Here is a 22,511-nt window from a genome sequence, read left to right as displayed (position 1 = left end):
AGATCATCTGCAATTTACAATTTTTAAGAAATCAAACCACTGTTACCATCTTGTGCTAGAACTAAAAAAAGTTACACATTTATGCAGTATTGATTACCCCCAAAACATGAATTCAACATTCTGTTTTACTACTAAAGATGAAATAGCCTGTGGATATTTTATTCTTTACTCTCATATCTAAATCTTATGTACTGGACGGACCTTTTCGTATTGCAATGCTGATGCTTGTACCGGTTGTTCCAAATGAAAATGCAAAACCTGGTACTTTTGAAACAGCATTTTCAGTTTAAATCCGCAAACACTGGGCATGGCAACCTAGTGAGAGCGCGGCGTCCTCCTACTGTAAATCCACTCTCCGGATGCCCGTATTGATCCTGCCAGTCGATAGTGTTATTCATGTAGCCTCACAACCCAGTACCCTTGCTTATTCACAATAACTTCACAGTCAGCAAGGCATGGAAAACAAATCTGTCTCCAGTGTGCAGGAGAGCTGAGACACTGCAGCTGAAGAAGAGATGATCTGACTGGTTGGTGCACAGAGGAGAGGTTAGTAAAAGAGACAGGAGAGCATCCATACACACACCTCCACACATATCGCACAGGGTACTGAGTGTGCTGGATTACAAAGCAGTGAGCACTGTGACAGTAAGCTCAGGAAATCCAAAGACAGATTTAAAGCTGCCAATCAAAGAAGGCCCCGTATATGTGTACAAAAGCCGATGCTTTAAAAAAGCTGCTGTTGATCTCTGTGAGTTGTGCCAAATGCTGAACCTTTCCACATTTTCTCATGTTACATATCACAAACCTAAACACACATTCAAAGCTACAACCGAAGAGTTTAAATTAAAGCATATCCATGTGTCAGAATGGTCCAGTCAAAATTGTCTCTTCATATGTAATCTGTGCACAAAGTTTAAAAATAGTCCACATTTTCCCTTGCATCTGTGTTGATCTATCAGATAAAGTCCTAAAGAAATATATTGAAGTGTGTAGTTGTCGCATGACAACACAAAAGATTTATGAGGTGCTTGTTGGTGTGTGTGTGTGTGTGTGTGTGTGTGTGTGTGTGTGTGTGTGTGTGTGTGTGTGTGTGTGTGTGTGTGTGTGTGTGTGTGTGTGTGTGTGTGTGTGTCTGTTTAAAGTTGTGTGAACATTTGCAACAGCTGGCTTGACATGGTCAGCTGGTACTGTCTTCCCACTGGCTTGCTCTGCCATGTAAACACACTCCAACTGGTTTATCTTTAGCAGCACCCATTCAGGCGGGACGGAGAGAGAGGGAAGGGAGGTCAGGGATGGAGGTATGGAAAGAGGGAGAGGGTGGGGGGGGATATTGTGAAAGTAAAGCATAAAGGAGGGAGGGAGATGGAAAACACAAGCAGACAGTGTGTGTACCTTCATGCTCCTACACATGTAGATTATTAAATATATAAAGTTACCAAGGCTGCCCCATTTCCTGCTTCCTCTCTACTCGACACCCTGCCCTAAAACACAAATAAACCATGTGTCACGCTGCAGGCATCCCAACACTCTCTTGCACCAAATATCGGATTTGATGATTCTTGTATTTCAGCAGCCACAGGTTTCAAGTTGATTCACTGGGGTCATCTGAGCTAAATCGACTCAGGCATGGCGTGCACAAAGTTTCAAAAGAGAGAAACAAGTCTGCCCCGAAGAGGAGAGGAGAAGAGAGCTGAAGGACAGAGCTGGACAAGCGCAGACACAAGTGCTGACCTTTCATCTGTGCCATCTTTGCTTGTGTGCGTGTTTGCATGAGTGTGTGAGAGAACCCTTGTAAAATAATATACATGTTAGCCGTGGACACACACTCACATGCACTTTAAAGACAGAGGTGCACCCATGAGGGAAGTGCACAGTCATCAGTAATCGTCGTCGTTCAACACGCAGCGGGTCGTGCCCTGTGTCTGTAAGCATTTCTGTGGAGAACAGAGCGGGAGAATCCCCCTCACATAACAAGGATTAGTGTTTGAGGAGCTGAGCAGATACAGATGCTGCTCCACTTGTACCAGCTCACTGACACATGGAGAAAGACACACAGTGCTAAAGCTGCTAGCCGGTTATTTTTTGTAATTGAAAATTTATTCACAATAAAACCAACGCTCTCAATCATAAACGAGTTCACATGCCTCTGGTGAATTCACACGAGGCACACGACAACTGACCGGCAAAGTTTTCAGCATATTTTTTGTCTTTTCCTTCTGTCTTTCTTCACATTTTTAAATCTATTTCTACCCTCAAATACATTTATTTCTACTTTGCATGGCTCCAATATATGAGTCGAATGCAAGAAGACTGGATATATTGGATGCGATATATCCAATATAGATCGACTTCGTTATCAAACATTTATAATCATTACAAGTACGGCCACTGAGGCGAGGGTGGGGGGGGGTGTTCAGTTGACCCAGGCCCAAGGTGGGGTCGGCCTAGAACAAAAAGTACTTTATTTTCCTCCATGATAAGTAAAACACAGTTATATTAGGCGTATGTGCATGAGAGTACTGCTGGCAATTTTTAGAATATAGTGCTTTTAATATTTATCATGACAGGAATTGTTGCAATGACACTAAACATATATTTGCATGAAAGAAATCACTATTCACTACAATGCTTATAAGAATAGCATAAACCTAAAAAAACATATTCTGCAAAGGTCCATTAAGAACTTTCAAAAAAATTGTGATTAAATTTAAATTACTCATGAGTTAGTTATGGACATCATGCGATTATTTGAGATTAAATATTTAAATTGATTGACAAGATTAATATGTATATATACATATACATTTATATGTAAATATAAATGATAACATATAATAATGTATTTATAAACTTTATAATTTTTAGAATTTGTGTCGCTGTTAGTTTTCTGCCGCAGGACAGGAGTTCCAGAGCTGCTATCCTGCAACATTTTGATGCATCCCTTCTCCTGCACACCTGACTCAGATGAATGTCTCATTGACAGGCCTCTGCATATGTGGAGGACTGAATGCTGATAAGGGAATTCACAGATGAGATTCAGGTGTTGGAGGAAGGATGCATCTACAACTTACAGGACGAAGGACTGGAGTTGGGCAATTCTGATGCAGAAAAGGTGGAAAATTAAAAGATGCCAAAGTATGGAGCAAATAGGAATATAAATCATGTCTTTAAATGGTAAATATCATAACTGTCAACTGCCCTGATTACTAGACAACTTGTAATAATATCCATCTTGTCAGGTTGATGTGCTCCATTTAAATAGCTTTGAACCCTTAACAATTGCTTCCTACAGAGCTATTGTATTATCTTCAGCAAAAATAATTGTCATGCTAACGAGTCCAATCCCAACAGTTAGCCCCACCATAATTGAGCAGTACAGCCTATACCATTGCCAGCATCACAATTAACTTCAGAGGGGAGAATAAAAAGAAGCTCTATCACTCACAGTCAGACAGAAAGCAGTTCTTCAATAGCTTAAGTAGCAGTTATAGTAAAAAGTAGTGCCAAGGTGGTAGTTTAGACAGTGTGCAATGCCACTGTGCTGCCAAATTCTTCATTGTTTCAGGTGATTTAAGCTTAATGTGGCATTTACTCATTTTATGCGCACAGAAACCAGTCTGATAGAAAATTTTAAACAGATACTAGATCTGTACCTAACAAATTTGTGACGACTATTATTGTTGTCATTTATTGCTTCAGCTTCCAGACTGGTTTAAAACATCTAAATATGAACATCTGAAGCATCTTTAACGTGTCAATGAGCCTGCTGATCTACTGGGATGTTGACATGCACATCACCAGGTTTATAGGTAAACATCTCAGAAAGAGAAAATATATAGTGAGTAACAGCTGTTTAGATGTAAATGGAAAGCCAGTTACAGATGACGGAAAAGCAGCAGTAACAGAGATAACCACTTGTTAAGCTACGCAGAATAAGATCTCTGCAAGCACAACATGTTCTATGTTGAAGACGGTAGGCTACAACAGTGAAAGACCAAGGTAAGTATACTTTTGTAAGCTACAAGCAGGAAAATTAGGCCAAAATCCCCAAACATTCACCAAATTGGACACCAAAGGATTGGGAATAAGTTGTCTCATCCGATTATAGTCTGCAACATTCAGGTGGCAAACTCAGAATTTGGCATTTATAAACATTATGAAATTATCAGTCCATCCTGTTTCTTGAACATTGTAATAGGCTCACTTTACTCCAATGTCCTGCATGGTCCTGATGTCTGAATTTAAAAGAGCACCTTTTGGGAAGTGGTGCAATGAGAGATTTGTATCATAGACAAATCTGCAGCAATTATGTGATATTATCCCAAAATGGACTAAAATCTATTTCTCTTAGATTCCTGACATTCCACTTAAAGTTTATAATGCCACAGAAAAAAATAAAGCAGCTCTGGGGACAAAAAGGGGACTAGGATGGTGTACCTGATCAAGTATCTACAGAGTATGCAGAAATCTATCAGAAATTGCTCTTCCACCATAAGGACAACTGATCATCTTTGTTCTTGTTATCTTGCGATGTAAATGACCCATAAAACACAAAGCAGAACTAACAGTTGCCCCTTTTCTTTTTACAAACATTGCAATTTGTGAAACCTTGAGGAGGAAATTCATATTCATTACCTGCTGTTTTTATTATTATTTGTGAATACAGTATTTTTTTAGTGGGTGAAAAAATACTACTTGATAGTATTTTACCAGATAAAAAATGCATGAGCAGCTTGTTAGTTTTAGTGTATTGCCTTATTCCTTTTTTATTTTTGGTATTTGATTTCTTGAGATGAGTGCTTCTTTTGTCTGTTGTGGATTTTTGTATCAATTCTACAGTGACATGAAGCCTTTAGGGCAAAGCAATTTCATTTGTACAGCACGCAACAAGACAATCCAATGTACTTTAGGTGATGAAAGTCTAAATCACATATCAAGGGGTACTGAGAAAATCCACAGAATCACATTTTTACCGCTGCTTCCACCTCGATGGAGATCTGCAGCCTACACCTAAAGCTCTTGGTGATCTATGTCAGATTACTGTCAGTCACGAAGCCGCTTCAACCTGATCCAAGTTTCCCCGAGATGATGTGGCTGAACATCTCCATCACCTTTCGCATCGCGAGCCTACTGGCACAGCATATTATAATGTTTTTTCTGACTGCGTGCATGTTTTGCAGTGCAACATCTGAAGGAGTGATACTGAATCAGCCGTCGGTTCACGCTGTCAGCCCGACAGATGGGCATCGGGCGGCGCGCCTCTCGCTCTCTCTCACGCTGTCAGCAGAGGATCTTACCTTGGTGAGCTGAGCGATCTTCTTGCACATCTTGCTGTGCATCTGGTAGTCATAGAGCTCCTGTTCGATGGTGGCCAACTCTGCCGCAGTCCCGTTCACGGTGGAGCCCTGCCCGGGGGACTGTGCAGCCTTACCGGCGCCTGAAGCCATAATGGAACCCCCCACCACCTCTCTCTCTCCCTCTCTCTCTCTCTCTCTCTCCCAGGGGAACTTCCCAAGACCGGAGGATTGTCAGAAATGATCCTTCCGCCTCGCGGATGAAAAATCCCACGGAAATCGTGTCAGCTTCCTACTCGTGCATCTCATCCCTCCGCGCGCAGATCCTCTCTCGGCATCTCCAGGAATCCGGCGGTAGATCGTCGGGGTGCGTTCCGGTTGCTGCCCCGCTCTCCTCCTGCTGGCCGCCCGGTGATCGCGGAGGTCACACGCTGGAAGTCCATCGGGGACGCGTTTGCGCCAGCCGAGCCTGTCCTGTTGCCAGCAGATGTATATATATTTTCCTTATTCTAATAGGGAGGATGAGAGCGTACAGTCCGACCACCTGTCTGGGGGCCGGGGCGGAGAGGGGCGTGTGTATCTGTGGAACATTACCGGAGACAGCAGCTGGAGAGGCTCACTGCTGCAGTGCTGCCCCGCCCCTGATCGCTGTACGGAGGGGAGGAGGAGGGTCTCCGGGGTCCGTGTGATCAGTTGGATAAACATACACAGAGGCTATAGGAACACCGAGACAAATGTATGCATTGTGATAGCATTTGACAGAAAACACCCCCAGAGGAGATTTATGGGAAGGAACAATGAAAGAGTTGGATAAAACACAGCAAATCCAGAAAACAGGGGAAAATTGATGATTTCTCATTGTTTTGAATCGCATATTTACTCTTGGGACAGCTTTCAGTGAAATGTAGGACATGCACAGGGGCGGCTGCAGTTAACAAAAGGGGTGACCATTTGGGGGTCCATGCCCCACTCTTGGGTGGCAAACCAAAACCAGAAGCCAGAATTCCCAGTGCTTTTTACTGTTGGGGTCATAAATGAATCAAAATACGCTCATATTGACAGAGGAGAAAGCAACAAAACTCAGTTCTCCAGTTAAGTAAATACTAGTTTTAACAGCTGGAGGATTATCTGCTAGTGACCACTCCTTTTGTTTCACTGGCACATAACAAAATGTGACTGATCAGCTCCTGTGCTCTGCTCCACCTCCACCTTTGATTAGCACCACCAACCCTTTTGTAAGTTGCAAGTGTCAAAATGAGCTTTGATCCACACTATGCATCTAACTATGCCCCATGGTTTTGGCTTCTCTTCTGTACAGAAGGAACTCCCTGTGCAGCACATTCTTGGTTCCACTTAATCCAACCGATACTGGAAAACCAGTTGGCTCCAAATGTTGGATCACAAACAGATATGAAGAAAATTAAATAATCTGAACACACTTGGGCAGAGTTGTCTAGCATAAAATTTACATCCAGTTAATCTGTGATGACTAGCCCACTGACAATCTTATTTGGACAACCACCAGTTTAAGACAACCACCAAACTTATTGTGACACCCATGCTGCTTCAGCCCACCTTGGATCTCCCCTTTGTGCCACCAATGATCTAAAAACATACACAGGCTTAATCCAGTTGTTCACCCCCCTTAAACTAACCCTCCCTCTATCCTTTGGTCTTTATTTAAGGACCAAAGGATCCTAAAAGATTGTATTGAGAAATGGGATTCTCCGTAGATGTTGATACATTATTTGTTCTCCCTGTTTCTTGATACTTCAGTGTATGTAACAGAATATGCCAATACGTCTTGAGTAAAGCTATTAAAACTGTGGTAGATATTTTCTCTCAAATCCTCATGAAGGCCTTTTAGTGAAATGTTAGAAAGCATAAGTTTCTGTATGAAGCATAGAGTAATGCAGAGCTGCTACACCCCCAAATCTTACTGCAAACTGCTGGTCAGCTGGCTATGAAAAAGGGACAGCTCTGGTGTATATATCAAAGGTATGTCAATCATCAAATTCATCAAACTAACACTTATTTTTAGATTTACAGTTGCAAGCTTCGAGTGGTGTGTTTATCAAGCAGAGCCTGCATGCTAATTTGCTGTTACTAGGCACAGAGCAGAATGTTTGCAATGAAAATAATTTACTTGAAAACCACATATGATTCTTTTGAAGAGTGTGTTCCAAATTTTTACAGAGGTCTAAATAATAAAAACAACAAATCCATCACATAGGCTAGATCAATGGAAATGGGATAATAATGTGTCATCTTTGCTGCAGCATGAATACATACTGTAGTATATTATACAATTAACAATTAACTAAACCAAGGTAGTAACACAACAAATACTATTGAAACAGGGTTTCATATATAAAATGCTCATCTCTGGGTGCAACTCAAGCAGCAACAAGACAGAGGGAGCTGAAGGGTCAGAGGTGTCTCCACCATCTGTTCAGGAGCTGAGTGAGACGTGCTGTAGTAGCAGAGCTTATAGGACGCTGTCAGACACTCCTCATTCTCTCTCTAGGAACATTTTGAACTACTGTCATCAGGCACGCCTCCAGCAGCAGTAAAAATAGAAACACCAGATCATAACACAGCTTTCTACTTCAAATTGTTAAAATGCTGAACTCCTGTGCAGCTTCCATGACTTACATCAACATTTCATTACATTACATAGTGCAGTTGTTTCTAAGTTCTCGGTGTATGTGTTTTTGACTACGTGTGTTTTCTGTGAGCCACGTGATGATATTTTTACTGTTATATGGAATTGCACGCGCTTGTTTTATTGTGGACATACAATAAGATTAAAATGAACTGATTTGAATTTCTCATTGTCTGAATAATGGATGGAATAACATTCAGTACATTCCCCAGAGTGGCAGACCTCCAAAGTTTTAACAAATTCATGATGATTTAAAAAAAAAACCCCATTGGAAATCAGTGATGCAGAGGCATAGCTTTGCACTATAACTATTACAACATAAAAAGGGAGAAAGTGCAGGAACAACCAGTAAATGCAAACTCACAGTTAGAGCCTTCCCTCCCATCCAGCAGGTGGCGGTAAAGCCCTTAAGGCTTCATAGAAAAGGAAACTCACCTCCTACGGTTGAATTTGAAAACAGGCGGCAGTTTTACGACTAGAAAGCTCACAGCAAGGTAAACGTATAACCCTTTTAAGATTGATAGACGAACCATTTTTATGTAACATTAAACTTATGTTGTTTTAAACAAAGCTCGGCTGGCCGTGAGGGACTTGCTTTTTGGCTCTTGTTTGCGTGTAAAGTGTGTTGGTCATTAAACAGACTGCTGCTGTGTCAGTGCTGGAAAAGAAACGTTGCTCTCTATTTTGCAAAACGCCGGCTGTTGTTTAAATGTGTTTTTATATTTATTTGACTTTTTTTTTGGTATTAGATGACTGCGGACAGTGAGATAGAGCTAAAGGAGGCATTTCAACGGGCTCAAAAAGGACACAACAACAAGGCGAAGCTGGTGGCGAGCCTGAAGAGTCGCTACAACAAGGTACAGCTGCTGATCGTGCTACCTACTAAACACACCTTTCTCTAATAAACCTGTTTCAAATAAACAGCGTCTTGCTTGAACCTTTGTAACCACACACTTCTATAGATTTTGACAACCTTATGTAAAAGACCAAAATGCATGGTTTTCAAAATTTCTTTACTAATAAAAAGCTGAACAAAAATAAAATCAAGTGCAAAGACTGGGGGCTTTAGAAGTTGTGTAATTTGGTTGCAATTTAATTTCGGAAGGTTTAAGGCATTTTGTAAGAGAACATTAGAGAAGAAACGATACCATGAAGACAAAACGAACATGGATCAGGGACAACGCTGTGGAGATGTTTGAATATGTTAAACCAGTGATCCCTAGCTTGCATGTTTTAGATGTTTCCCTACTTCAGCACAATGATTCAAGTGTTTGTATTGCCTCTTTAGCATGCCTTCAGTTGCAGTTAAACTCTGTTAATCACCCATTCATTTAATCCAGGTGACAAATGGCAAGGATAAACATTAAACATGCAGGACATTGGGCCTCCAGGACCTGGGCTGGAGAATTCTGCGTTAAACAAAATCCCAGGTTTTGGAGATCACATGGAGTGCTGTTCAATCCATCATATGAACAGCAAAATATGAATTTCTTTTGCTTTTACAATCATTTTGTGGTAGTCTATCCCCTCAAATCCGCATTAAATGAAATGAAGCAAGAAACTGTTTTTTTTTTTGTTTTTTTAATTTCAATCCAAAATACTTTTTTTTTGCTTTTGTTTTAGAGTTGAATGTTTGTTGTTTCCCCTGGGTTTTACTGTCCCATAACTATCATCAGTCACATGTTTCATTTCCTCCTCCAGCTTGAGGACAAGACTCTGTTCCATGAAGAATTTGTCCACTACCTGAAGTATGCAATGATTGTGTACAAACGAGAGCCTGCTGTTGAAAATGTGATCGAGTTTGTGGCCAAGTTTGCCACAAGTTTCCAGCCTCTACCCAATTCAGAGGATGAGCAGCAGGAAGAAGAAGAAGAGGAGGAGGAAGATGATGAAGATGATCATCCATTTCTGAGTTTCATCTTCAACTTTCTGTTGGAGGTATTAAGAATATATGCCTACATATTCTTCTTGACCTTTATTAGCACTCAGTAGTACAAGATTTATCTACAAAATTCAAAAGTGTAAAAAATTAGTAATTTTACAGATTAGACCATGAGGACATGCACTGGTACCTGGATGTCTAAATGACTCTTCACAGTTAAAATACCTGCACTGCCAACCTGATGAGACGTGTGAAACTTGCTGCCTTTTATTTGATAGAAGCTGTTTGACATTTTTTCCTCCATTTCTCCCTTCAGTCTCACAAAGCCAACAGTCACGCAGTGCGTTTCAGAGCGTGCCAGTTGATCAACAAGTTGCTGGGCAGTATGGCGGAGAACGCCCAGATCGACGACGACCTCTTCGATCGGATCCACCAAGCCATGCTGGTCCGTGTCACGGACAAGTTCCCCAACGTGAGGATTCAGGCTGCTTTAGCGATGACCCGCCTCCAACAGCCAAAGGATCCCGACTGTCCCACCATCAATGGTTTGTTTTTTATTTTATTGTTTTACTTGTTAATTTTAAATCTTGTAAGTATTTCACTTCAGAAAGTTGTTAAGCACCCAGTTTTGTGTCTAATTTATTATTTGTTATATTTGATCTGGTTTTTCTGCTATTGCACTCATGGCTTGATAACTGTCAATCTTTGTTTAACCTAAGTTTGTGATTCCTCTATTTGTATTGGCCCATCAGCTGTCTCATTCTTAGTCTCTTCTGTATTTTCAGCTTACATGTTAATTCTAGAAAATGACAGTAACGCGGAGGTGCGACGTGCCGTTCTTTCCTGCATTGCAATGTCGCCACGGACTCTACCCAAAGTTCTCAAACGCACTCGAGACATTAAAGAGAACGTCCGCAAGCTGGCCTACCAGGTACACATGCAATCAGTCAAGTAAAAGATGTGTGTTAGTAAAATACTGGGAACTCAGGTTTCTTCTGTAATTTCACCTTATTTTTCTGTCTTCGGCAAAAGGTTCTCTCTGAAAAGGTTCACATTAAAGCTCTTACCATAGCACAGAGAGTCGGTCTACTGCAGCAAGGTCTCCATGACACCTCAGGTAATGTTTCGTTTTTCATTGTTAAAAAAAAAAGTCCATTGCAACAGACTGGCTGTTGTGAACAGATAAAGTCTCGCTTAACACTTTCACACAATGTATAAATAGCATCAGTACATATTAAAAATATCATCAGGCCTAAATATATAAAAAACATTTTTCCTCCATTTCCTCCTCAAATCTATAAAAAATCTATCAGGTTGATTAATTTAGCTTAAATAGCACCTTAAAATATTTAAACTATTGGTGTATCGAAACCAGTTTGACCTTCTGGTGTAGTTTCTGTTTCTAAGCAGTTTAAGTTACAAGACAACAATAAATAAAAACATTTTTTTTACATCTTTTATTGATTTTATATGTACATATTTACAGTTTTTTGTGCACCTTGTGGCTCTTAAATAAACTTAAAGGCCAGTTTCAGATGAGTGTGTTTGTGTTAAATCAGTCTTTTCGACCGGCTGTGTGCGTTACAGAGTCGGTGAGAGACATTGTTTGCAGTCGCCTGCTGCCGGCTTGGCTGCTTCGGCTGGATGGAAACGTCATCGAGTTGCTCCATCGGCTGGACGTGGAGAATTGTACTGAAACGGCTATGAAAACCCTGAAGGCCATCTTTAAAACAATGCCAGCGGAAGAGCTGCTGCAGAACAGAGCACAGCTCGACAATAGGTAGGCTCTCAGATTTCCTTTTTTCACATGCGCCAATTTAAGCATCTGCTGTCTGACATAAACTTAATAAAGTTTTGATTTAACAACAGAAAGGTGATCCCTGAGGACGCTATGACCTGTGAAAATGTGCTTTACTGGAGATCTCTGTGTGAGTTCCTGAAGGGTAAAGGAGATGATGGGGAGGAAATGCTTGAACAAGTGCTGCCAGATGCTGCAACCTATGGCGACTACCTCTTTGGGTAAGTTACTACATAAGAGATTCACAAAATAAGTATTGTGCAGTCAGTATTTTGTATTTTCAAAGTCTATTCTAAATGAGTTTGGTAAAGTCAGTGGATTTAAAAAAAATATAAGCTTTCTGATTTGGTTGGACCTTGTAAAATATGAAGAGATGCACACGGGGAAGTTCAGCCAGTTGGTAACTTGAAAAAACCCAATATTTTTCCATCAAGTGAATGCACCATGGATCAAAAGCAGCTGAAGTCACGCTATTGGTGGAGGTGCAAACAGTAGAATAAATAGCACAGGATTTGTGGAAAAGAAAGTTGTACCATATAGTCACAGAGGACTGGATGAACAGTCATATGTGATTTATTTTTTTTAATAAGATTTTTTTCTTTTAAACGTGCACAAAACTCTCATAGATTTAGTACAAATCTTGTTCTTCCTTCTGTTATTTGCTCTGGGTAAAGTTGGCAGCCTTTAAAATTAAAACACATTTTCCAGATATTACAAAGAGATATTACCCACCAATAACTGTAGAAAATAAATGAACACTTTTGAGCTTTATTTATTTCTAAGGGCTGTAATCAATTTTTAAATAGTTGCTTTTGATTTCCATTTGGCTGGGGTCCCAGTCTCCCCCTCTATTGGTCCTGCGAGTAAGATCTTGTGCCTCTCTGTATTAGATACAAAGTAAAATATGTTCCTTTGTGTTTTTCTTGTATGTAGTTAATGTTATTGTAGCTACTTTGTGACACAATAAATCTGAAAATCAAAATTTCTATGACAATGTTGTAACCACAGGTATCTGAAGGCACTGTTTTCTGAAGAGTACTCTATGTATGTAACTGTGTGGATAACTGAAGCCTTACTATTTAATATATTTAATGTGTGCCTAACTATTTGTGTGTGTTTTACTCACTTTTTATATCTAAGTGTGATTTGTATTTTAAATAAAAATATGTTTTTTAACTGCCAGGCTTGTCTAAGATGCTTCATACTTGAACTTGCAGAAAGCGACTTACTCCGTTTTGCCTTGCTTGTGTGTGTGTGTGTGTGTGTGTGTGTGTGTGTGTGTGTGTGTGTGTGTGTGTGTGTGTGTTTGTAGAGAGATAAGGGTGGAGGGTGATGCTACTGTTGGAGTTTAACTGACTCTTTGCTTTGTTTGCTGTAGCTATCTGAAGGCGGTGCCTGTGCTGACAGAGGAGCAGAGGGCTGACTTCAACCAGCTGGAGCTCGTCATGACCAAAGAGTTCATCTCCCAGCACCTCATCCATCTCATCGGTTGCCTCGATACCAACGAGGAAGGCGGCAGGTAAATCTAGAGCAAAAATATCTGGATGTAATGCCAAATGCAATCTTTGTCTATGGATTAATCGATGAATGGGTACAAGGATGGGTGAAGCATGCAGACTGGGTGTAGATGTACAAACTAAAACTCAGTTTCAGTTTATCTATCATTGTATCCATTACCTCATCTATCTGTTCATCCAATTTTTTTATTTTTGCAAAACCGGTAATGCTATCTTCTGGAATTTCCCAACAAAAAATGTAAAAGAAACAAGAGCAATTAATAAATTCCAATTAAGGATGAAAAGATATAAAAAATTTGAGCTGATATTATTGCTGCTGACCAATAATTGATATTTACTGATGTATATATTATCCTAGACTTTCAACATTATAAAAAACAACCACACCACCTACGTTGCTTCTCTGCCTCAATTAAACACTCCTGCGCTGCATCATTGTCACATGACCCACATGTCCAACCTCCTCCACTGGAAAATAAACATACACTGTTAATATTGACCCGGTTTTATTTATCGGTTTATTCATCTTTGAGAGGGTGTACTTGCATTATTATGCCATTACCTTTTATATTACTTGAAAATGGTCTGAAATAGACATCGTTTATCGAATAACTTCTGGAACAATTTATCATCCATCTATCTGTCAGTTTGTCCTTCCATTGTTTCCAAAAGGAATGAGAAATTTTGACATAAAAAAATCTATAGAAAATCTGAATCTGTTGTTTTTTTTACAGTTTTCTTGCAAATATTTTGTCTTAAATTACTTGCATACTTGGATGCAGACATACTGTGTCATAACTTTCTGTATGATGATATGTTGGGCTAACTGATTTGTGTTTGTAGGAAGAGTGTTCAGGCGGTTCTGCAGGAGATGCTGGCTCTCACACAGACCCCTTCCTCTTTGGTGTCTCTCCTCACTGAGAAGCTCCTCGCCCTCATCCCAGACGACCAAAGACGCATCCAGACCGTAAGTCAGACTTAGACTTTAGACGACGAACATTTTCATCAAGTCAGACTTCTTATCAACTAACATAGATTCTTAACACCATAGCTTGTAGAGCCAGTTAGACGGAAACGAAAAACAATGCAATACTAACTCTGGTGTCTCGGTGTGGCTGTAGAATCATCACCTCTCTGACTCGTATTTAGAGGAGCTGGCTTTCTTTAACAGGTGGCAGAGATCATTTCGGATGTGAGAGAACCCATCATGGAGGTCAGTCAGCCGGTGGATGAGAACAGGAGCCGCCGGCAGCAGGTCCAGGTGGGCTAGACTTGGAGAAACATTGCCCAGATTGCATAATTGCTGAAAATTATACAGCCGTTTTTGAACAGGTGAAACCATCACCTGATGGTAACATTGTAACAGATTTGGACAAAAACATAAGTGTTTTTTAAATTATTATTATTATTTTAACTCATGTACTTCGTGCACTAGTGTGATTGTATATTTATTGTTTATTAGGGCTGCGAGTAACAACTATTTTAATAACCAATTATTCTATTTATTATTTTGATTAAAAAAATAATTTAACACTTAAGCTTATTTTATGCAATATTAGATATACATTACATCACGGACTGTTTTCTTCACACACACATACAACCTGTAAATTTTATCTGCCATTATTGATCTATAATCCATTCCCTAACATTCTTATATATTCTGTATAATCTGTGCATATAGCTCCCATATTTATATTTATACACAATATCTATATCTCTTGCTATAACCCCTTATAGTCCATACATACATAGTCTTGTACATCTGTAAATAAATATTATATCTCGTAGAGCAATTCTGGATAGATGCAAACTACATCTCGTTGCTTGTACTTGTGACAGTGCAATGACAATAAAGTTGAATTCTATTCTATTCTATTAAAAGATAAACAAGTGAGTTCCTTTTTTAAATAAGAAAGAAAAACATGTTCCCAAAAATGCAATAATATAGCATCGCTTTCATGCTATCAAGTGAAGCTACAACAATGCCACTTGCAGTTCTGAGTAGAACATGTTTACAAACTAAGAAGATATATTTTATCTTAGATGCCAAATATGAATTAAGTTTTGGGTTAATTACTGCTCTGAATGATCTTCCAGCAAATGGCCTTTATTTAAGTCTGTATTCTCTAGTTACAATTATTTAAAGTTACAATGAATTAATTACTAAATTAGTTGACGATTATCTCAAGAACAATCAATTAATCACAATTAATTGTTTCATCTCTATCGTTTATTGGTTAATCCCTTGAGTTTACCTTATCCAGTTGTATCCTTCTAGATGAGTGGAGGTGGGAGATTTTGTCCACTCACCTAGTTAACTCCAGCTAAGGAATGACTCGACTCATCCTCCTCTTCCTCTCTGGTGGTTCCCTCCAGCTTGCAGAGGTGAAGGTTCGCCTCATGGAGGCCAAACAGGATCTGGAGGACTGCATCGCTGCGCAGGACTTCAGTCGAGCAGCAGAGCTGAAGGACTCCATCGCGGGTCTAGAGGATCAAAGAAACCAGGTCCTGCAGGAGATCTCAGAGAGCAGCCAGCCAGTCGACAGGGAGGTTCGCGCTGAGAAGGTGTGCAAGGACACGAGAAGATTCACAGCAGTTATGAAAAATGGATAAAAATTGAACATAATATTCTGTGACAGAACGACCCAGAGACTCTTCTGAGGTGTCTGACGATGTGTGCTGAACTGCTAAAGCAGATGAAGATCAAGACTCGCACTGGTCCCACTATAAGTGCCTTAATGTCATCACTGGTAATTAGTCTGCATTTGATTCATTCTGGTATTTATTTGACTTGCATTCCTTCCAGTATTTTTTTTTAATTTCTTGCTCTGTTTTTTTTTTTGTTATTTCCTCCTTTCCTTCCTTTCAGTATCATTTGCTTGTTCTTCCTTCTGATCTTGCTACCTCAGTTTTGTGCTTCCTACAATGTCTTTCCCTTCTTTCTTGGCCTTCCTTCTAAGTTGTGCTCACTGAACATTAATAATTGATTAGAAATCTGGGATGATTTCACAGTAAACCTTTGTATTTCCGAAATGACTGAGATGTGTTAAAACTGAAGTCTGGAAAAGTTTTTACTCAAGGAATGTCAATCAGGCGATTAATGATCGCAGAAACCAGGTCACAGAAAATGTGTGTTACTGTAGTTGATTCAAATTCCATTAAAATCTTCGCTCAGCGTTGAAGCTACAGAGCTGTCTTACCAGTCTTGATGACTGGACTGAAGCTTCCCTGATTTAGCATCTCGTGCGGCACTGCTAAGTTGTTACTGGAGTAAAGCCGTTCAGGAACCTTCTTTGACAGCTGCTAAATATTCCTCAAACGTTGTGCCATCATTTAACAAACATGCTCCTCAAAGTGGTTCCTCCAAGCTGCACAGAGTCTGACTCGGATGCCTTCAAAGAAGCAGAGGGGCTAAAAAAAGAAATCAAAGCAATTCAAGCTTCCCTGCTAGAAATGGCTTTTTGGGGGAACTGTAGAAGTCAAGGCATCAGAGTAGATAACAAAAACACGAGAAAACAGAAGGAAGGTGCAGTTAAGAGTTAACTACAATTGTGAACACATGTTAAAAATAGCGTCTGTGTAAAAATACTTCCTCTTCAAAAAGGAGAGAACCCAAAATATCTTAATCAAGAATAGCAATAGAAGAAAAATATTTCTCCTTTGAATCAATCTGTCAAAACGGGTGTTAACTTGTGCTTAAGAAAATAGCTGAATGTTTATTCATCCTCATTTCATCAATAATCCGTTGTTGAAATTGCAGAATTGGAAAAAGCAGAGCTGTGGTTCATGTCATTTCCTTTGCTTGTCCTCTTAGGTCCTTCCCTCCATAGCAAACGCTCACCCTGCTGTTCGCAATATGGCCGTGGTGTGTTTGGGAACCTGCACCCTGCACAGCAAGGAGCTGGCCAAAACCCACATGGTCCTCCTGCTGCAGGTGAACTCATTTCTGAACAGATTCGCACCAGAGTGTGCAGATTGTTTTGTTTTTTATTTACAGCTTCTCATACTTGTGTGGGTTCACAACAACTGCTGCTTCTTTTTTTAGCAACAAATCCTTCAGCATGGCTCAAACTTATTAAGTTAATTTAAACTGAAATGAAGAGATATTCATACCTTTTTGCTTTTTCACACTACAACCACAAGCATTAGGTCAACACAAAGAAGCACATAATCATGGTCTCTGCCCATCCTTAAAACGCCTGAAATTTGTGTCTAAAATTAAGACTTTAAAATGTCTGAAATTTATTTTAAAACATGCAAGTGAACCTTAAATTAAATTTTAGATTTTTATCATGAAATATATCATCTCGTAGTTTTTTTTGTTTAATTTTTTTTTTCTTGCTGTACTTTTCTGTCAGGCAAATTTATGAGGTTTATTCAGATGTTCTGAGGTGGTTGAGGCTACCAGTAGCTGCTAATATACCCTTGCTGGCTAGTTGATTAGCATTTCTACATCAACTATGGGCGATGGGCTCGACACACGGGAGAGCGATGAACAACAGAGGCAGATGAAAACCAATGCCACTCTGGATGAAACCAAACGGATGGGACGCAATAATGACGACAGCAACAAAAGTTGACATCCGCAAACAACCCCAGAAATCTCAGGTTTTGCAATGCTTAATTGTAATGCAGCAAGTTCTCCCAACCACCTCCCAATATTTTTTCGTTTTCAATTTAAGATTTCATTCAAGGTTGTGTTAAAAATGCCTTAAATTAGACTTTCTGAAACCTACAGATCAAATCAAATCACATTTTATTTGTAAAGCACATTTCAGCAGCAACGCATTTCAAAGTGCTTTGCATCATAAACACAAAAACACAGTCATGCAACATAGAATCAACAATCAAAACATTACATTAAGTCAAATCCCATCGTTAAATTCGTAATTGATTACGTTTCAAATACAACTCTAAACAGGTGGGTTTTTAGTCAAGATTTAAAGGAAGTCAGTGTTTCAGCTGTTTTACAGTTTTCTGGAAGTTTGTTCCAGATTTGTGGTGCATAGAAGCTGAATGCTGCTTCTCCTCATTTGGTTCTGGATCTGGGGATGCAGATACCTTAACAATTACTATGTGAGGAAATAAAGCAAATATTTTCTCTGAACTTGCATCAAATATAGTCAGGTTTGAACAATTTTGCAAGCCACTGCAGGTAATGTAGTTCTTAAAGTTAAGAGCCACCATAGATCTGAAAGCATTAATGAGAACAAAATTAGAATCTGTGTTTTCTTTGTTTTCGTTTTTTCTCCAGATTGCCCAGCTGGACGAGGTGAAGATCCGCATCAGCGCTCTGCGGGCGATCATTGACCTACTGCTGCTGTTCGGCTTCCAGCTGCTCTCTGAAACGGGGTCCACTCAGACCATCCAGCCCCCGCTGTCACCCCACAGGCAGGAGGGCGACGCGGCATCGGGCGAGGACAAGGGGAACATTCCAGAAGACTCCGCACAGAGCGTACTGGTGATGCTGTCAGAGTTCCTGGACAGTGAGGTGAGCTTGATTAACTCATACACCGCTGACAAATACGGTAAGTGTTTGTGTCTAGGGTTGAAACATTTAATTGGATTAATCGTGATGAATCGATTACTGAAATAACTAAATCAGTAATCGGTTAATTGTTAGCTGGAGCACATAGACTTTGTTTAAAGAGCAATACACTCAGCAGTAATTAAGAAAAAACTTAATTTTTTTCTTAAATTAAAGAAAAAAATATTTTGACATATATTTGTCAAAATAAAAAAAAATTTAGACCCAGGACACGCTGGAGGGACTATGTCTCTCGGCTGGCCTGGGAACGCCTCGGGATTCCCCCGGAGGAGCTGGAAGAAGTGGCTGGGGAGAGGGAAGTCTGGGCCTCCCTTCTGAAGCTGCTACCCCCGCGACCCGACCTCGGATAAGCGGAAGAAGATGGATGGATGGATGGATGGAAAAAAAATTTATTTTGACAAAAAAAATACATTTTGTCAAACAGCAGATGTTATTTTTTATTTGATAAAAAAATCTTCTTTGTCTGTAAATGTTTTACCCTCCAAAAGTCTCCTATTAAGGATCTTTTTAGTCAACAGATCAGTCTTACAGTGTATTGATAATTCAAGAAGAGAGATGAGATTTTCACATGTTGATAGAAGAATAATTTTTAGTTGCAGATTAATCCTTTGGTACAAATGATGCAGCAGACTCGAAAAGAATGCTGTTATTACAGTTGAGGCAATATAATATTTTTATTTAAATAAGGAATTGAATTATTTTTGTATTTTTATATGTATTTCCAACATTTTATAAAATAAGCTAAAGTGGTTAGACAAAAAAAAAAAGCACAATAAGCCAATCGATTAATCCAGTTTTCTATTAATCATCAGAATAATCCATAAAATCATTGCATCCTTATTTGTGTCTGACTTTCGGAGGGAATTTGAATGTTTGTTTTTCTGTTAAACAAACCCAGATGTCTGACCTGCGGACGGAGACAGCAGAGGGTCTGGCCAAGCTGATGTACACGGGTCGCATCTCGAGTGCAAAGTTGCTCTCACGCTTGGTGCTGCTGTGGTACAATCCTGTCACTGAGGACGATGTCCGCTTGCGCCACTGTCTGGGAGTTTTCTTCCAACTCTACGCCCGCGAGAGCAGGTCTCCCAGCAATAACACCCCCAGGTTGAGTCAGAGGACTTCCTCTCTTTGCGATGTGATTAAAGAGCAGGTGGTGTTTGTGTGACAGAGTCCACCAGGAGGTTGTAGAGGAGACGTTCCTGCCAACAGTTCGGACTCTGCTGAACGCCCCGGCCACTTCTCCACTGGCTGAGGTGGACATTAACAACGTGGTTGAACTACTAGTTGATCTGACCCGCCCCAGCGGACTCATCAAACCTTCAGCTAACACAGAGGTAAGACGGAACAACATCCAAGAACTTCAGCAAGTCTCTGGCAGAAGATCTCTGCATTTTAAAACATGTCAGCCGATTCAAATGGCTTTTCATGTTGTTTCTTCACTAATGTTCTTTAATCAAACCGTTTGATCAAATTACTTACAACTGGAATCTATAATTAGGGGGCAACTGAAGGAAGTATGTTGTGCTGGATTTTATTTAGAGGTGTCATGCCTTTGGACACAAATGCATGTAGTAAAAACGTCTTGAAAACCAAATATTCCTTTCCTTCCACCTCACAATCATGAGCTGTTTAATGTCGGCTTATTGCATTTGATAACATCTGAAAAAGCTCGAAACATGTGAATACTTCTGCAAGGCAATTCACACATGACAGCCACGTTCACTGAATTTGTCCTGGTGTGTTTTTTTTGTTTTTTTTCAGGAGGTGTGTGTCCATGACTACCTGGCAGTGCGTATGTGTGGAGAGATGCTCAAAGATCCCACGGCGCCTGAAGTCCGCCTCTATGCCAAGACTCTGAGCAACCTGGAGCTCTGCAGAGAGGAGACAGTGAGGGACGACCTGACGACACTGCTGCAGCAGCTCGTACAGGTACAGATGAGAACAAGACCAAGCACTTTGGTGCCGTTTGGAAGCATTTTGAAACAAACTGAACTTGGATCTACGCTGCAGTAACTTCTGTCTGACGGCTCCTCTTTGGGTCCTTGTAGGTGGTAAAGGATCGCGTTTGCCTCCGTGCTCTGGAGAAGATGCTGCATCAGCTGATGGACTCTAAGGAACAGGCAGAGGTCGTCAACTCCAGTGCTCTCCAACCACTGGGCGTCAACGCAGACGGTACACACCTTTAGATATTCTCTGGTTGAGCGAATTAATGTGTGTAAATCCAGGTGTACCTGCTGTGAAGGAGTGGTCTTATCACCTGAGAGATGCTGAGTGTATTTTTGAAAAGCTTTAATTTCTGTAAATATGCATTGTCTCTCTGTAGAAGTAGCAACAGAAGATCCATCAAAATCCGCTAAGAGACCTAAGAGAGGTAACTCAGACCCTGTGCCTGTACATTCAGTTATTTACAGCACAGTTTTATTTATAGAGCTCCTGACAGGAGGAGGAGGTGACTCAGCTCCAGGAGGTAACCTGAGTGTCTGTCTGCACAGGTCAAAGGAAAGCCAGCACTGCCAAAGGGGGCAGAAGGCCGAGCAGAAAGGCTGAGTCATCAGAGGAGAGGTGAGTTCAGATTTTTCTTAACAGGACAGAAACATGCCAGTTTTCTTTTACAGAGCCATACCTTTACAGTCTGTGTGCATCTATGTTTGGCTGCAGTGATGGAGAAAATGTCCCAGAGTCTGTTCTTGTTCTGCGTTCGTCGCGGAGGGCAAAGACTGCAGCTCTGGAGAAAACCAAACTGGATCTGAATCCTCTCATCAATCAAGAGGCCAATGTGTCGTGAATGTTCACTCTTGAACAGTTTAAGTTTTTTACTCAGCAGGAACAGAAATGCTTGTCTTTTATTTGTATCCTATTACTGTTGTTGCATTCAATGTCTATATAGTGATAAGTATTCATTACCTACTGGGTCTTAGTAAATACAACTAAGCTCGAAACATTCATGGCTAATAACTATTGCTGTTATGTCTTAAGCTTTCACTGAATTTATTTGTGTGCCATTATTTTTTCTGTCTTAACTTTTATAATAAAAACAAATAAATAGAAAAGTAAGTTGTCTCCCTTACATGTATTAGTCATGAGTAAGTAAATTTGTTTCATTGGGTTTGTTTATTTGATTCTGATGGCATCACAGATGAGAATAACAGCCGTTAAACTCTTCATGTTAATATTTTCATGGTTCCTATGCAGCCTGGAATTGTATTTGCTTATTCGAGGTGGATGAAAGTAGGAAAATGAAAGAATGGAATTCCATTTATATTTTGACTTTAATTTGTTCTATTAACTCGGTGTTTCTCAGCTCCAGTCCTCACGCCCCCCCCCTGCCCTACATGTTTTAGGTGTTTCCCTTCTGCCACACACCTGGATTGAATATGTGGGTGATTAACAGGCTTCTGCAGCACTTGATGGTCATGCAATCATTCGAATCAGCTGTTCTGGAATAGAGGTACATCTAAAACATGCAGAGCAGGTGCTCCAGCCTGAGAACTGGAATTGAGAAGTGCTGTATTAACTAAATGCACTCTACCTTTGTTTCTTGCTCATGCTTTTTTATGTTTTTCTTATTTTCTATTGTTTCCAGTCCTTGTGAAATTCTTCCTTCCTTGTCTCTCCCTGTCCTCTCTTGTGTCCCTTTTTCCCTCTTTTGTCCTCTTGTGTTCAAAAAGTGTAACTAGGGTGTTATTCTAAAATTTTCTAATTTTGAGACTGATTTGTGTCATTAGAATGATTTAAAAAAAGCTCAATTATTTTACTCTACATAATAAAGTTACATAATACTCTGAGTTTTGCTTTTTGAAATGA

At 40.1% G+C, this 22,511-nt stretch overlaps 2 protein-coding genes across 4 annotated transcripts in view; one reads left to right on the top strand and one right to left on the bottom strand.

Annotated features, from left to right (window-relative positions):
• The window catches only part of fam184b (family with sequence similarity 184 member B), a 34,619-nt gene extending 26,556 nt beyond the window's left edge, over positions 1-8,063 (bottom strand). The window contains exon 1 of one of the 2 annotated variants that reach the window (XM_028017232.1): positions 5,298-8,063. In XM_028017232.1, the coding sequence (XP_027873033.1) occupies positions 5,298-5,447 (150 nt within the window). In that variant the 5' untranslated portion in view covers positions 5,448-8,063. The remainder of the gene's footprint in view (positions 1-5,297) is intronic. The other variant, XM_028017231.1, reaches the window with a different exon arrangement.
• A 238-nt stretch (positions 8,064-8,301) lies between these two features.
• On the top strand, positions 8,302-22,492 carry ncapg (non-SMC condensin I complex, subunit G). 2 transcript variants are annotated; one of them, XM_028017236.1, is made up of 22 exons: positions 8,302-8,453; positions 8,709-8,816; positions 9,661-9,897; positions 10,158-10,386; positions 10,627-10,772; positions 10,874-10,958; positions 11,429-11,621; positions 11,711-11,860; positions 13,018-13,158; positions 14,000-14,123; positions 14,328-14,417; positions 15,536-15,724; positions 15,799-15,909; positions 16,974-17,093; positions 18,414-18,650; positions 19,606-19,787; positions 19,876-20,041; positions 20,469-20,636; positions 20,756-20,879; positions 21,031-21,078; positions 21,200-21,269; positions 21,366-21,492. In XM_028017236.1, the coding sequence occupies exons 2-22, from the start codon at positions 8,709-8,711 to the stop codon at positions 21,490-21,492; spliced, it is 3,045 nt and encodes a 1,014-aa protein (XP_027873037.1). In that variant the 5' UTR covers positions 8,302-8,453. The 2 variants fall into 2 exon arrangements, with proteins under 2 accessions (XP_027873037.1, XP_027873036.1); XM_028017235.1 differs by lacking the exon at positions 8,302-8,453 and having other exon boundaries at positions 21,366-22,492.
• Positions 22,493-22,511: the final 19 nt, after the last annotated feature.

The sequence above is a fragment of the Xiphophorus couchianus genome, chromosome 5 (genome assembly GCF_001444195.1).
Source record: "Xiphophorus couchianus chromosome 5, X_couchianus-1.0, whole genome shotgun sequence".
Taxonomy (NCBI): domain Eukaryota; kingdom Metazoa; phylum Chordata; class Actinopteri; order Cyprinodontiformes; family Poeciliidae; genus Xiphophorus; species Xiphophorus couchianus.
The sequence above is the reverse complement of the archived record's forward strand: the minus strand, read 5'-3'. Positions and strand labels throughout refer to the sequence as shown.